The 16764-nt window shown below is 36.9% G+C and overlaps 1 protein-coding gene across 26 annotated transcripts in view; it reads left to right on the top strand.

Moving 5' to 3' along the window:
* The window catches only part of CLASP2 (cytoplasmic linker associated protein 2), a 142110-nt gene extending 132608 nt beyond the window's left edge, over window positions 1-9502 (top strand). For all 26 annotated transcript variants that reach the window (XM_066191626.1, XM_066191599.1, XM_066191631.1 and 23 more), the window contains 5 exons: window positions 3714-3907; window positions 4704-4832; window positions 6505-6711; window positions 7810-7926; window positions 8966-9502. In XM_066191626.1, the coding sequence (XP_066047723.1) occupies window positions 3714-3907; window positions 4704-4832; window positions 6505-6711; window positions 7810-7926; window positions 8966-9052 (734 nt within the window). In that variant the 3' untranslated portion in view covers window positions 9053-9502. The remainder of the gene's footprint in view (window positions 1-3713; window positions 3908-4703; window positions 4833-6504; window positions 6712-7809; window positions 7927-8965) is intronic.
* The last annotated feature ends 7262 nt before the right edge of the window (window positions 9503-16764 follow it).

Raw genomic sequence — 16764 nt, 5'->3', positions numbered from 1 at the left:
TACCACTACTACCATTATTTTCCTAAATAGTCAGCGGTTCTTACAATCTGGTATTCACTGTTGTTCAGCTATAGATTAAGTTTTTAAGTAAACACTTTCTTAATAGCAAGGGACAAACTAATCATCTCCTTTTTACCTGTTTTGCTTTTTGTCATTCTGCAAAAGATGTGTTATAGAAACTGTTGAACAACAAAATTATTTTTTGACATGCTGTTTTATTTACCTATTCTGTAAGTTGGATTTAAGTTTGCATTAAATCAAAACCAGATCCAAGAATGGTGCATTTTTCTTTGCTTTTTCTTACATATCATGAAGAAGCATATAGTGTAGCCAAATATTATCTCCCGAAAAAGATGGAGGGAAAGGCACAGTTTTACAAATCATGTCGTGTATGTATTAATAACTAAATAGCTTTGCCATCCACATAAAGAGCCAGGTTATGTTCGAGATTCTGTATTAAGGGATCTTGTATTACATGGGAGAAGCCTCCTTCTACCTTCTGACAACTTATTTTTGGGTATTGCATTAAACCAGATGCAGTATGTGCTGTGCCGGCATGATCCAGTTTTGTAACAACTCATGACTGGCTGGAATGAAGCATCCCTATCCAGTATTAGTTTGTCCTGGTTGGAAGAGTAGTGCAATGCATTATTTAGGTCTGCTCTTTAATGGATCTTGATGAAGTGCTTGCTTTCATCCCTGTGTTGTTCACCCTTAGTATTTAGTTATATCATAAACGTTCTGTCATTTGCATGTTACTTTTAGAATTTTATCTGGGATCATTTACAAAAAGTGTGCAAGAGAAAAGATACACTTGACAAAATACCTTGTGCCTACAACTCCTCTGTTGCAAGTTACACACTTTCCCCATTAACCTGAAGGGTTCATTTGACATTAGATAGCAGTTTTTGGAAACTCCACAGAATTGCTGCTTGTTCCTGACACAAAATTTTGTTAGTACTGGATTCCCAGCTATCTTGTCATGCATTACTGACAGAAGAATGTGGAAATACAAGGCTAGATGGGAAAACCTTAGCTGCTCATACAGTTCTGTCAACAGCACTGGGGCAGGAATGTGTATTCCACAGATGGTTTGTCTGGCAGTTGAAAATTTTCAGTGGAGGTGATGCTACAGTGTGCCTCACATGATTCACAACTGAGTGTTTTACCTCTCTTACAGTAAAAAAGTTTTCAGAATAACAGCCTAAATCTTCCAGCCGCTTCCACTTTGGTTTTTTTTCCCCAAGGGAAATGTTCTTTATCTGAAGCATATGGAAATGTGGCTCTCTAAGTCACTTCCAGACTCCTTAAAAACAGTTCATAGTCTGTTTGAAAATGTGTTCTTCTCCAAAGAAGCTTCTTTATTTCAGCTTACTTCCATGGATTGCACTTTACAAACATCTTCCGTTTTACCTCCCACTTTGTATATGTGCTTAAGATTTCTGCTTCTGTGTCTTGCTTTACACTTGGCATCCTTTTTCTTTCAGACCATTCCTTTGATAATTTTCAGTTCTTACCCTCTTCTCCAGAATGTTTGTGATTGTTCCTAAAGTGATGTCATCTACAGATTTCCTAAGTTGGCTCCACATTCCTTTGATAGCACTAACAAAGGCATCCAACAGAACCAGGCTCTGCACACATCCAAGCAAGGACATCGCTCATATCTTCCTGGATTAATAGAAAGCCATTTATAATCCAGTCACCCTGCAAGTGATTAATCAAATTTTGCACTTTCTTTGATTGCTTTTTTGGCCAACATGTTTGCATAGCTTTATATTAAGATCCTGTGAGTGGCAGTAGGAAAATTTTCCCAAAATTCACGACATTCCTGCATGTTCCCTTTTAACCCCTACAGTGTTTATCCTGTCAAAAGGATATTATTTGATTGGTTTGAGAGGAGCTGTCCCTCATCAATTATTTATCTCTCTAATGCATATTTTAATTCATTCAAATGAAGCAGTTGCATCTGCTCTCCTTCATTTGTGTTGTTTCCTTTATGAAAAAGAAATTTTGAGAGTAGACTTTGAACATGATTTATTTTATGCTTCTCCATTCTTACCTGGAGAATGTTTAGAAATGAAGTGCTGGGTGCTAAGTCATACAAAGGAATGGAGAAGGCAAGCTGAAAAGGCACATCCCTCTTGGTTATCTTCATGTTTTTCAGTTGCGTAGTCCACTACTGGAGCTTCTTTCCTGCCCTTATTCCTGCATGGACACAGCTGTTACCTTCCCCTCTCTTTAACCCTTCCATCCATACATTTAAGATGACACCATGATGAAAATACTTTATTTAAAAAGATATGAGTAGTTTTTCTAATGAACTGTCAATATGCATTCCCTGAAATAGGATTTGCTATAGCTATAATCCTTACAGTTTGGTAGAACAAGTGTAATAGTGCTGCCAGTAAAAGTAATGCTCTTGCTTACATAAAAATGACTGTCCATTCTGCTCATCTGCTTTAAATAATAACTCACCTAATGCAATTTCAATCTGCCCTTTAGTCAAACATTAATCACCCATTAACACAGAGGCAGCAGAAGTGTTTGTAGTTTGCTTTCAGATGCTGGTGCTCCTGTTTATTCATGCAAAACATAATCTGGGGTTCGAAACCAGCATGATTTTTACAGTAGCTGGTGTGTGATATTAAGATATTTAATTCTGTGGTATTCAGCTTTTACTGTTTTCTTTGTACAAGTGCTTTGTACAGTATTTGTAAGTTACAGTACTGAATACAGTAATGAAAGATGTTCAAGGGCTGTGGTTTCTCAGTGTATGATAAATAGTTAATTTTTTATGGAGGATGTATTTCATGTGTTAATTAATACATGCAGTGATTTCAGGAAAGGTGCAGTGCATGTGCATTGTATGCCAGAACTTCCAAATTTTTGACTTAGGAGAAGGCATGTTTCTGTTTATTTATCCAAAAGTTTCAGTGCAAAGATGGAAGCTATATACTTGCCTTTCTTAAAGGCTAAATGGGTCTCAATGATGGAATAAAGGTACTAAGTTGATACTCAAGTTTTCATTAAGACCATTTTTAAGTTTTTTGACTGTTTGCAGATCACTGTTTGCACTCCAATGTGTACAAATATAGGTTGTGTTACTAATGTGTTTTTCCCTTATCATGGAATCCTTTCTAATCAAAACTAAAATCCTGAGCCATCTCTTAATGAATTGGTTTTGGGATCTGTGGGACTAATAGCCCTGGTTTGCCTTTATTTCAGTTCTTTTGTACCAAGAACCATTGTTGTAGGTTTTTTTTTTTCCCCGTTTGTTTTAGCAACCTAGCTATTGTTGTGGAATCATGGCTTGCAAAAGTCCAAACAGTTCTGTAATACTAACAGAGAACGTTTTTCATCTTGAACAGAGAGGTCATATGGGAAAGATAGCCCTTCATGTATAGATCAAATTTAAAAGGATGCAGAGTACTTAGTGGTACTGCCAGCCTAAAAACTCCTGCATTAGACCAGCGTGCAAGGGGGATTTTGCTGTATCATTGTAGGGGTTGGGGAGAGGGATTGTAAGCTTGTTCAGCAATGTTGGCTGCACTGAAAATGTAGTAGCCAAACTGCAATTCTTGAAGGCAAATGTGGGGAAAAAACCAAAAGCATGCTCAAAAGTGAACAAGTCATACTAGAAAGTATCCTTTAGTTGTACAACAGGCACTAATATTTATTTGCAATAATTGTGTTTGTGCATTTCTTTTTGACAGAGCCTCCCATGGACCATTCTGATCTGGTTGCAGAGCTACTGAAAGAGTTATCAAACCATAATGAGAGAGTTGAAGAAAGAAAGGCTGCCCTGTATGAGCTCATGAAGTTAACTCAGGAAGAGTCTTTTGGTGTTTGGGATGAGCACTTCAAAACAATACTACTTCTGCTGCTTGAAACGCTTGGAGATAAAGAGGTATATTCAGAAACATCCAGTAGAGAATGTTAACAAAATGCATGGCTTACTTTCAGTACCTTTGACATTTGTATGAGTTGTAGGAAGGGCACAAATCCCAGTTGGTGGTGGAAAAACAAAAAGACTATGGAAATACAGAAATGTCATGAAGTCTGATTGCTCTGATGGTGAAAAGGGCATGCTTAACTTCTCCAGGATTCCTATTTGTGGATTCTGACATGATACATTGAATGAAACATTACTGCACTGAAATTCAAAGCTTATCTGTTTATAGCTTCTGAATTAATCTAGAATATCAAAACATCATATGTGGCAAAGCATTTAAAAATTGATTTCTAAAATACAGTAATAGTCATTGTGAAGAGACTGACTTCTTTGTAATAGTTCTCTACAAAGGCCATGTTTCTGAAATTAATGAGCATCAAAAAGACACTAGTACTCGTATTTGATTTTTAAAATAATTGTAAAATGAAACTAAAAAATGTAGTTGCATGATGGTTTTATCAGTCCTTGTGTTTGCAACTTAACTTCTGATAGATAAGTCAACTAGATAAGTCAGATTAATTTAGCAGTGTGTTTATGATATGTCACCTGAATTTTCTGCTGAAAGAGAGATTGAAGAGATTTTTTTTCCTACTTTTATTTGTTAACACTGGATTCAGACTGCATATGTGGGGAAAGCATAATCTGATATTTTTTTACATTATTAAAGACTTTTCCAGCAGCTGAACAAATGTTAAAAGCACATGCCTGTTTAGAGATGCATAACTCATTTATTTTAATATTGAATCTTTAGCATGCAATTAGAGCTTTGGCACTGAAAGTTCTAAGAGAAATTCTAAGAAACCAGCCAGCAAGGTTTAAGAATTATGCAGAGCTCACAATCATGAAGACATTAGAAGCGCATAAGGATCCTCATAAGGAGGTCAGTAACCAGTTTTTTTTTTTGTTTAAGGTTATAAAAAATTATTACAGAATGAAAGAGCTGTCTGAAAAATGTTAAATAATCAGTTCTTACTGAGGAAGTATTTTTTTTAATAACAAGCATATTATTATATGTTTAATGACAATGATGTTATTAGTTAACATGCGTATGCAAGCAAAAAAACCCCTGCAGTTCTAAAAGCTCTTGAATGGTAAATATCATCCCTAATAACAATTGCCTTGGGTGCCATCCCATAGGACAGTGTAACCAGCTGTGTGTCACCACGGCTCTTCAAGGAATAACTGAAAGGTGCTTTTTCCTTGTTTGACATCATAAGGCAAATACAGGTGTCCTAGAGATTTAAGACAAGCTTTTGGATTTCAGTGAGATTTATGATTGAGAGATGAGACAAGGAATTGTCAGGCCTTTCCATTCTGCTCCATTTGAGAGCATTGCTTTGAATGGTGTTAGGGGAAAATGCATGGGAATATGTCAGTAGGGGCAGTGCTTGTGCCAGGAATAGTGAGGGGATTCAGGAGAAGGGTAAATGTAACCTTGCTCAGAGTTATTTGCAATGCCTGCACACACAATAAAGGACAGTGGGTGTGACTATAGGAAACACAGATACAGTAACGAACCCAATATTGAACTTCTGACATCAGTGTCACTGATGCTGTAGAAAGAATCCATCTTTATTACTAAATGAGTACATCTTCCCCATGCAGGGGCACTTTGTGGAATTTACTGTGGAGTTTCAGGTTTTTAAGTCACCTTCAATTCCTCCCATCCCAGGACTTAATCACTCATTTGATACTTATTTCTCTTTTCCCTGTGCTCTCTGGATTTGTTTCATATCCTGTATTTATTGCAGTGTCATTTCCCCATCATTCCTTCTCTGTTCCTGTGACTTTTTTCTATCATTTTGTGTGTTAGGAGAGAGAGAGTAAAGGAGGACCAGGATGGTGAGAAAGTTCTGGAGGTTTTTGTACATCACTGGTGTACAGCCACTCATTCTGTACAGTGGTTTCCCTTGTTAGATGGCAGATACCCCCCCAGCACTAATGTGAAGATCAGATTTTAATTTTCTCTGTGGTGCCCTTGTTGTGTTTTGAGCTTGTGTACCTGTTGAAGTCCTACCTAATTATTCTTGTTCTGCTTGTTCTGCATATTCTTCAGGCCTAAAGTACTCTGTTGTCATAGTTTCTTTCAAAATTATAGGGGAAGAAAAAACAGCTAGATTGGCTTGTACAGTTAGCAGTCTACCCATGTCATTAAACACACCTTTGAAATGAATGTGAAAACATGTTTTATCAGTGATCATTGACCTAACAGGCAATAACAAACGACAGCACAAGAAATTAGATGTTTACAAAGGGGGTGATATTTCAGTATGTAGTTGGAGGGTATGCAGAATACAGAAATTCCAGATCCTATTGAACACACAGCTTGGGAAAGCTGATGTGTACTACCAAGGGCATGGTAGCCACAGAATATTGGGAAGAATTGTATTTTTAAGAAATAATGTCCAACGGCTGGTCTCTTCACATTTTTCTATTATATTGCAGAGGTCTTGATAGGAAATTTTTACGTTCATGACCATTACTGCCAGAAAATGGACCACAGAGTAAGAGTCTCATGTAAATTGCTTCTCTGTGTTTTTTTCCTTCAATAGGTGGTGAGATCTGCTGAAGAAGCTGCTTCCATGCTAGCCACTTCCATTAGCCCAGATCAGTGCATCAAAGTTCTCTGTCCAATTATCCAAACTGCAGATTACCCCATTAACCTGGCTGCAATCAAAATGCAGACAAAAGTTATAGAAAGAGTATCTAAAGAAACCCTTACTCAGCTTTTACCAGAGATTGTGCCAGGTCTAATACAGGTAAGGAGAGAAGAAAGAAGAAAATAGAGAGGGAAAAAGACCAAGCAGACCAATAAAAAGAAATTGTATACATATGAATTGCAAAGACTTTTTAAAAATATACTACTTTGTTCTCATGAACTGTTTCACTTGTCTGATAGTTGATGGCTGCCTTGACCCAAAAATACCTTGGATAGTGGGAACAATCTCTCTGATCAGCAGGGAGCTAAATTATAGCCATGATTAGGACTCAGGAAATCTCAGTAGTATTTAAGGTCCTGGTTATAGGTAAGCTTGGCAGACACTTTTAGTTCAAAGATAGTTCTTTGTTGTTTGTACTTTTTCCAAGTTACATAATCTGGTGTGAAATTGTCCATGTTTTATATGTGCGTAATTGTAGGATTTTATCAGCTGGGGCTTTTGGGAGGAAAAAAGAAAGAAGGAGTTTTATAAAGTTGAATAAAATTAGAAGGATATCCAAGTTTTCTCTTCCTTTGTCTTCAAAACTGAATTTTCTACCACCTTTGTATTATATCAAGAGCCAAAATGCATTAATTTCCTTCATGGATCAAGACTTTTTGGAGTTGGCAGCTGCATTCTGCAGATTTCTGTCTTTATTAGTGGGTGTGATCCACTCATACATCTGCAGGAAAATAGAGGCAGAAAAGGGCCCTGAGTCTGAGTGAGACAGCCATGCATGGGGTGAAACAGAAGAGTCTTTAACTGTTAAGAGGGTTCTTCATTCAGAGTCAGGAAGCCCTAAATTGTGAGTGATCTTGCTTTAAGTAAACACCTGTATAATCTAGAAAAGTTCTCTTATGTGCTTACCTATTGCATGGCAGCAGCTCTGTTTTCAGTGTAACTTATGAACAGGACTGTGTGGGTTTTAAATTCAGCCTGGAAAATTATTATCAATGGTGATTAATATGCAGCCTGCTTTTTAACTGCATGCTCTGTATTTGCGTGTTTGTTTTTTTTGTTGGAATGCTTTGTTGGGCTACACTGGCATTAATTTACCATAGACTTCAATGTATTTATTACAGTAAATAAGTAAATAGCATCCTGGGGCTTTTAATCATTAACTGATAAGGTATTAATGTTAATTTTATTGCTTTCTAGGGTTATGATAATTCAGAGAGCAGTGTTCGTAAGGCATGTGTTTTCTGCCTTGTAGCCATTCATGCAGTAATTGGTGATGAACTAAAACCACATCTCAGTCAACTCACTGGCAGTAAAGTAAGTAGAAGATACCATTTAAAGACATTTTGGCTCCTAATTGCATCTATGCATTTGCATTTTGGTTGCCATTGCCAGAAACTTTCAGTGAAGTGTACACTTGAAAGAGACTATCAGTTATATTAATATGACTTCACCGTAAAATATTTAAAGCTGAGAGTCCACAGATCTTTATGCAAGTGTACAAACTTCAGCATTAAGATGATTACTAAACTGTGTTTCTTACTGCTTTTTAATGCATTCAGTTCCTTGTAGGCTGTTAGTAGTGGTAATGGCTGTGTTCAGCAGGCTTTTCCTATCAGTGTTTCTTGTCTCTTTTCATGCAAGCTCTGATTGAAAAACAAGGAACATAGTATGTGCATCTTACATACAGCAGTTTCATTTATTCTTGCTCCTTGTTACTTTGCCTTCACCAGTCTTTTCAGTACCTCTGATTTGAAATAATAAGAACCAGTCTGGTCCTTTTTGTTTCAAGGTGTTTAGGATTTTATTGACAGCTTTTTCACGCAGTTTTTTGCAATGTAAACAGCTATATGTTAATTGTGACTGTCTTTGTCCTTGGGAGTAAAACAGGACAATTAATTTTGTCTGTCTGTGAATAAGACAGTTCTATCCTTAAAATAGTCTCTGACAGTGATTTTATATAAAGTGACTCTAGACAATATTGGAAGCTTTAGTAAATACTAGCATCAGCATCACCTTTATCTGACTAGAGGCTTAAACCTCAGCATTAACTTCAAAGAAAAAGAAACCCAAGCCACTACCATGTTTAGAAAAGCATTATAAGTGTAGGAAAATATTTTGTCTATCTTAATCTAGCTACCTTGTATCATATTCTTCTTTACAACCTTAGAGAAGCTTGAGCAGTTTCCTTGTGACTAATTTTACTTGTGTTTGATGTTTTCATTGGCATGTATGTCCAAGTTTGCTTTTAGGGAAAAGAAAAAGGATTACTGTCTATTTTGTTGTGCCATTCCTGTAGTCAGTCTGTACTGTTTGCAAATACTAAACAGAGTTAATTTCTGGCTTAAATTTGCAGATGAAATTATTGAACCTTTACATCAAACGTGCACAAACAGGCTCTGGAGCAGGGGATACAGCAGCAGATATGTCTGGACAAAGCTAATGAAGCTGACAAGAGTTAACCAGGTCTCCTAAAGCAAGGGCAAGGCCCTCTTCAGTGAAAGGAAAATCCTTACATGCAACTTCTGGAACTTTTTTCTTGTTTTGTTTTTTTTTTCCCCCTTTCTTTTGGTTTTTGGTTGGTTTTTTTTTTGTTTTGTTTTGTTTTTGTTTTGTTTGTTTGTTTGGATTTTTTTTTCTTTAACCAACGGCTGTCCTCAGCCTGCATGAGACTGATGCAATAGAATTACTCCAAATCTAAGGAAAAACAGTATTAACATCAGTTGATCAAAGCAGAATAAAATTTCAAAATAATCTTATCCATCAGTTACCCTGTTCATAATCCTCTGTGTCTTCCCATTAACTTTTGCCGGTGTTACTGTATTAAAAAAAAAAGATTTTTTTAATGCTAATTAAAAAGGTATGCTTTAAGCTTCAGAAGTTAAAATATAAATTCTGTTGCTTTTCTTCAGCTGCAGATAACATTACTTTTTTATTGCTGTTTTGTTTGAGTATCACGTCCTTCGCTAGAAACAAGAAGTGATGTGAAACAAGGCTGAACTAGTCTGAACTGCAGTGAGACTCGTTCACTGTGTTGGTGGTTCATCATCTTATTTACAGCTTGTTTGGGATATTCTGGAGATTGAGAAATATGCCTATAAAAAGAAAGCTGGATTGATCCAGTTCTGTCACAGTGATATTGTTCATTGGTTGTATGTTTGTTGCATAAATAAGAATTTAGTGTGCGCAGCAGAGGACTGGTACAACCAGTACCTCTTAATGTGGGAGACAGCCCTGCCAGGGCAGCACTGCTGACCTGGCGATGGTGTGGCAGCCTGCTGGTGAGCAGCAGAGTTCATGGTCACTTGATGGACGTGAACCATCCTTGTCACCTTTCGTTCTTCAAGCAGGATGCTTCAGAATGGAGTGCTCTGCCCAAGCATGCTCAGTATGTATTTATCTTTATCACTAGAATGTTTCCTCTCAACCTAATTGCTGGAACAAGTAGTCTTGTATTGTAACTCACATGGGATCTTATGACAACAGTGCAGAAAACTATTTATCCCTTACCTTTTGAAAAGCACCAAGATTTTCTGCATTGAATTTAAATGGGGGGAGGGGGGAATAGTCACAAATGCTATGGATCTCGCCACCTTTTAATTTAAAGAAAAATATATATTTTGGATGAGTAGGAAAAGCTGCACCAAATTATTTGCATGGTTTTCTTGAATAGCATCCTCAAGACCCATCTGGATTAAGGTGTGGAAATGTTTCAAGGGTTTGTTTTTCCATTTTTGAAAAAGAGTTAGTATATTGTGAATAATGGTTCTTTGTATTTATGAAGCTGATAACGGAAAGAGAACAAAGATGAGTAAATGTGTCCCTAAATGTTGTCTTTTCCCTTTTTTTTTTTTTTCTTCTTTTTTTTTTTTTTTTTTTGTTATATAAGCAGCCAGCTAATTAAGTGAGAAATGGGATGAAACAGTGCCCTTCCCAGGAATACTGGAACTTTTTTTTTCCTGACTTTTTTTTCCCTTTGACTGTGATGTTCTCTAGTTGTAGGAAGTGTATCCTGATAAGAGAGAAAATAGTGGTGCCAAGGATGATGATCTATGCTAGGCTAAAATTCTCTCTACCTCTTCAGGGTGACTAATTTTTGACTGAGCTGCTGCATATAGCACCCAGTAGAAGAACTGTCTAGAGAAAAATCTTTATTTTTTTTTTTCCAAATTATCACTTAATGTGTATTCAAAACTCTATTCTTCAACATTGCAGCCAAATATCATAAGAAAGTACACACTTTACCTGCTAGGAACCCTGAAAAACAAAACTGAATAAAAAATTAAGTCAGATGCTTGTAGTTAACGTGAAAGGTTGTTTTTACTTTAGTTTGAAGTGAATGCAATAGAAAGATGTGGTTATTAAAGAAGCAATGCCATTGCAGAGATTTATTTGGAGGAAAAGTTGTAGAAATATATGTAAAGACTTAAACCCAAGACTGTCATAATTCGTTGCTAGCCCTTTTTAGCAGCTACATCAAGAAAATAGTATCTCCTCCTTCTTTCCTTTGTTACGTGTAACATCCTTGTTGTTTTCTACTGTTTAATTACATTGTGTATTTATAGTTCTATGCTTACCATTGTGCATATACTGGCAATAAAATGTACATAACATTACTTAAAAGATTAGCAATGTATACATTCTGGTTTTTCTGTTTTATTTGATCACATGCTATAAGTAAAATTATAAATGTAATTCATACAGCATTGGTTAAAAAAAAAAATGGATCCTTCATGTTTGGTGTGTCCAAATGATGTTTCTTTATATAGTCTTGTTACTAAATCTGACTTGGGATTTGAGAACATGCTGTGAATATAGGTATATTAGACAAATTTTTAAAAAATTGAGTAGAATCTTTATGAACACACTTTCCTCCTTCTAGGCAGTTTTTTTGTTTATTATTTCTTTTATTTGTACATTATACATTATTTACATTTTATTTTTTTAGTATTTAAAAATATTTTTCAGTCTACAGTCTTGTAGTTTTTAGATTTTAGTTATACAAAAGGTCACTTCAAAAAATTGCACGGATTCTAAGCTTAATAGACCTGTATGTTATTCCTGCATTTTGTATAGGTAATATTTCTTTTCAGAGAATCATTGCAAGATGACTGTTACTTGTCATCTTTTTGAAGATGCTGTTTCATACTGAAAATATTGAGTTATTGAAACATACAATATATATTCTGGATGAAACCTAGTTTTTTTACATGTAAACAAAAGATGTGGTTTTTATCCCCTATATGACTGAAAACGTTTGCTCCAGGTAGGGGGTATATATTTACCTGAAATTTGTTCATCAGTTCTGCTTTTAAGGCGCCTTTAAATGTTTTAAGAAAAGATATCCCATGTATTAAAAATCTTAATGCAATATATTTAAATGAATATTTTACTTATGATATGACTAGCTCTGTTTCCAGCAGAGATGGTGTTGCTACCTTTGTAAACAGATAGAATCTATATATATTACATGAAGCCAACAGAATGTAAGAATTTGGAAAGAAAAATATTTCCACAGCAGCCAGTTTATCAGATTCATTGCATTGCTTTTTGCCTTCATTTCCTATATTATAAGTAGATATTAGCTCAGTTAAATTCAAGCAGTGATTAGTCATGCCTTATGTTCCTACTGGAGGTGATTTCTCTAATGGATTAGCATAAAGATCTGGGAAAAAATAGGACAATTATAAGTTGCTGTTCTTTCAGACAGGGTTTCTATGTGTTCCTTCTAATATCCTGTGAAGATAGGTCATTGCAGTCATTTGAATACTGAAATGTAATTCTTAAAGATTGGGTTTGGGCTTTAAAAAAGAGGAAGGAGCAGAAAAGCTACATGCAGAATCAGGATGGGAAATGGATATTGTGGATGTCTCAGACTTGGATGTCATTTGCTTTACAGAATTTTGAGTAACACATTATGTTCAGATGAAGTCTTAGCAAGGAAGTTGGGATAACAAATGTAAATTGAAAGGAGAGCTGATCATGTAAATTTTCCTGAGTTGGCTTGCCTGTTTGTTTTTGAAGATAAAGGTTGGAACAGATTGAGTTGTGTTTATTATTTGTGGTCTGAGTCACAGAGAAAAAAGAACAAACATCTGGATCCTGCAACACTTACATATTCTTAATGGTTTCTATGTGTGTTTAAACATTTAAGTCACAAACATAGCCATGAAAAAGGTCTGTGGAGGATGCAGGCCTAAACTGCTCAGTTTGAATTTTCAGCAAAGGAATTAAAATGCTGAATATGACATTGTCCCTTTGAAAACAATCATAAAAGAGAATACTTTTGAGAAATAAATCTGTTGAATTACGCTACAGTTCCTCCCAATGGGCAGCGAGTGAGAATGGTTCCACTGGCTGTGGTAACTTGCACTCTGTTAGGTTGGGACTCTGCAAACACAGAGAACACAATAAACATAAATATGATGGGGATGCATAAGCTTTTCGGAATTGGAGGATTATCTGGAGAACAAAGTCTGTTGTTTTCTCCCAATCCAAACACTAAACTGATGAGTTATGCAATCGCAGTCTACTTCCAGGTAAGATAAAAGTCAATATTCATATTGAGCTCACTTAAGAAAACATCTTAAAATTCTCTCCCACATGAGTTTTCCAACTCATTAAAAGTATGTATTTTAAAGATTTGCTTCATAATTTGTTTTCTTGGTCTGTGTTAAAACACAGAAGATTTCAGAATTGTGAGAAGTTTGAAGAACTAATTGTGCTGTTCTAGCAAAAAATCAGACTTCAGAGTTTCCAAGCTGTGCAATATCCTAGTTAAAGAAGTTTCTTTATTTGCGGATGGGATGTTAGGATAATGAGTGTATTTACTAAGAAGTTTGCAAGCAGTTTTGAATACTGTATGATTTCTGTTGAATATAAAAATCCTGTAACTTTTCATGTGTTTTAGATAGATATAAGTGATCCTAGTGGAAATACTTCGAGGGAGTAAGATTGGAAAAAATTATGGATAGTGAAACATGGAAAATATTTCTTCAGTGGAAAAAGGAACTTGCATGCGTATGTTTGATATCCGCTTATATTGATATAAGGAGGTTAAAAGGTAAATGATTTCAAATGATGCAATCCTGGGCATCACAGTTTTTCAAGTTTTCTTCTTCAGTATCATCTTTCCTAGATCACGATGCTCATCTTTGGACCTCTGTAAACTCATACTACAACCAGAACTAGAGATGGTTCTGCTAACCTTGTGTCAGGATAAATTCAAAAGCAATGCCTGTCTGTCCAAGGAACACCTGTAGCAGTTAAAAACAAATACATAGATTTAAGTTATGCAGTAGACAGATATTGTCAGAAGTCAGCTGGACTGGTTTAGGTAGTCTCTCACCATCTATTCATCTCTGCCTGTGGCAGAGCCAACAGAGTACCTTTGTGGGAGCTTCCCAATCTGATTTGTCTGGAATAATCTCAGTCTGGTCCTCCAGCAACACCAAGGGCTCACAAACCAGAGGATGAATGAATGTTTGTCCTGGGCTGAGAGGGTCTCCCTGTGTGGAGGGCAGTGGTGGGGGAGGAAATACAAGAAAACCCACCTGTTTCTTAGCACACTGTGTTTAGTCTGAGCATGTATAGCTCATGCCAAAATACCAGGGAAGATGAGGAAACTGGTGATTTCAGCTTGGATAAACAGCTCAAGTGCAAGCCTGCAGGGGAATTGGATGTATGTTCCATTTTAAATTGCAGATCAGCATGTTGTAAAACAATTAATTTATATGTTAGTCTGAAATAATACATTTGAAATGTACCTAACGGAGTACAACTACAAAAAGCCTCTAATCTGGAAAACAGTTATTTTTGGCCTGTTGTGTCCTTTCAGCACAACTTAAACTGATGCAGATAAAACATTTTTACGCTATAGTAAATGTCTTTACAGATGGTTGTATCTTACCTAAAGAATTTCTGAGCTGTTTGATGCAGTTTTTGATCTTTGAGATGACAGCTACGGCCATGCTGACCAACTAATGAATTGAAATACTTTTCCAAGACAGAATTACCTGCTTTCCCTAAGGAATTTTCATGCATCACCATTTATATAGCCCATACTTGCCCTAGAGAAGAAATCTAAATTGGATATTACCTGATTGTTCAGAAAGTAGCAGCTTTTTAAAACCTTACTTGAAGAGCTGGTCACTGTCAGAGGCTGCCTTTTCTCAGAAATCTAATAATTAGCCACTGTTTGAGCCATGTAAGAAGATTCTTGCAGTGTTAGGAGGTGGAAAATGCAGGGTTGCTAGGAAAAAAGAGGAGGAATACATGATGTATAAACTTAATTTAACCCCTTATATGTTGCAGCTAATGTTCTTAAAAATCTTAAAGCCCCTATGTGATTTGTAATGTTTTAGGAACGGAATTTTCTTGGAATGCACAATGTCTTGCTTTCTGCTTTGGGAATTGAGAGGAAAATACTGATGTTGGGAGGACTTTATTTACAAAGCCAAGCCAGCCCAGTGCTAGAAAATGTTTGACCTGGCAGCATACCAAAGCTGCCTCAGAGCCCCAGGTAAAAGGCAGTCAGTCCATTAGGACAGAGAAATAACCAAGCTCTGTTTTCTGTGTCAGGCAGCCTACACTGTCACAGCAGTCTGGGAGTCCACATACTGATTCTTAGGCTGCCAAGCACAGAATAGCAGAATAACAATTGCTTGAACTTGTCCACCTTTACAGACTTCTGAGTAGTATAAAACAGACTCCACCCTTTGCCACCATCACAAAAACCTGCTAACTTAAGTTTAGATTGCAATGTAATGGGTTAAATCCAAATACTCTCTGGTCAGTGATGCTGTCAATCTCCGTGCCTACAAATGACCTCCATATCATAGGTTTCTTTGTAGGCCATGGTCTTCCTAAAAGGCAGCAGATGAAACAGAAGAAAGCAAAGGTAATACTTGCCATGCTCCATCTTGTAAGATGTGACGTCAGTAAGACGTTTATTCCTCAGTTCATACCTCGGCACCTTACTGCACCCTGAGATTGGAAAGTAGGTAGTGTGAGGAATATGACTGTGGAGGAATAAACCAAAGACCAGGGATACCTTGCAATGGAGACTTCCTCAAAAGGCAACAAGACCCCATGAGGAAAGGAGCATATCCTGCTGCATTCTTCAGAATCAGCCAAATCTATGTGTTTTGTAACCTGACACTTGAGCATTGGAAGCAATCTGTATTTCTCCTTTACATTCATCACTTTTCTGAGTGCCTCGCTCAAATCAAGGTGACACTGAAGCAAGTCCGTGCACAGGGTCTGCTACATATCTGACATTGTTCAAAATGATCAGAAGGAGCTGTTGAAGCATTTAGCACACTCAGCAGTGTTGTGCATCAAGAACAGTTCTGCTCAGATACCCTGTGATGCGTTGCCTTGTCTCTATGCTGGCAGTGTACTAAGGCTGCTGCTAGAACTTGGGAGGTCTACTAAAAATGTTCATTGTGGGTTTTCCCATTTCCCCTTTATTTTTGTTGACAGGCCTGCTTCTCAAGAGTTCTGTATTATAGAAGGCTAGTAAATGCAGCAGTCCTTACAGTGCTTCAGTATTCAACAGGCCCAAATTCTAACACCTAAAATCATCCAAGAATCCAGATTAAAGGTGGCAGGTGGACATGGAGAGTATGTGGGGGCATTGCTGCTCATCCTGTGCTGCAGTCCACAGACATTGCTGTTCACAGGCTGTCAGCAGTGACCTTATACTTCTGCCACCTTCAGATGACCAGACACAGCAAAAGCACTGGGTCAGCCCTTAATGAGTCAGGAGGTGTGTGAAGAACTGCAGGTCAGTGCAGCGATGGATCACATGCAGTTCTTCCCACTTGAGGCTGTTACCCAGCATTGTTTCAGTTCAGTGCAGTAGGAGTGAACACACTCCCACTAACAAGGTGTATAGGAGAGACAGAGAGGTTGTGTACTTAAAAATAGAGGGGCTAGAAATGTGTGTCAGCACCTTTCATAGAGATGTATGATGGATTCATAGCCCGTCCAAGCCAGGAGTATCATCTAGACATGGGTAACTAACTCACTGTTATCCAAAGTCACCCTGGATTAGGCAGCAACTGCTGTACAACCAAAAAGAGTCCAAAACCAGACAGGATGCATCAAAATACTTTTCTAAACTCTGGTTTGGGAATGAAGTATGTAGGGATT

This window comes from Chamaea fasciata, unplaced genomic scaffold (assembly GCF_029207755.1).
Source record: "Chamaea fasciata isolate MVZ Bird 193981 ecotype frontalis unplaced genomic scaffold, bChaFas1.0.hap1 SCAF_1, whole genome shotgun sequence".
Lineage (NCBI taxonomy): Eukaryota > Metazoa > Chordata > Aves > Passeriformes > Sylviidae > Chamaea > Chamaea fasciata.
This window is presented reverse-complemented; position numbering and strand designations above follow the sequence as displayed.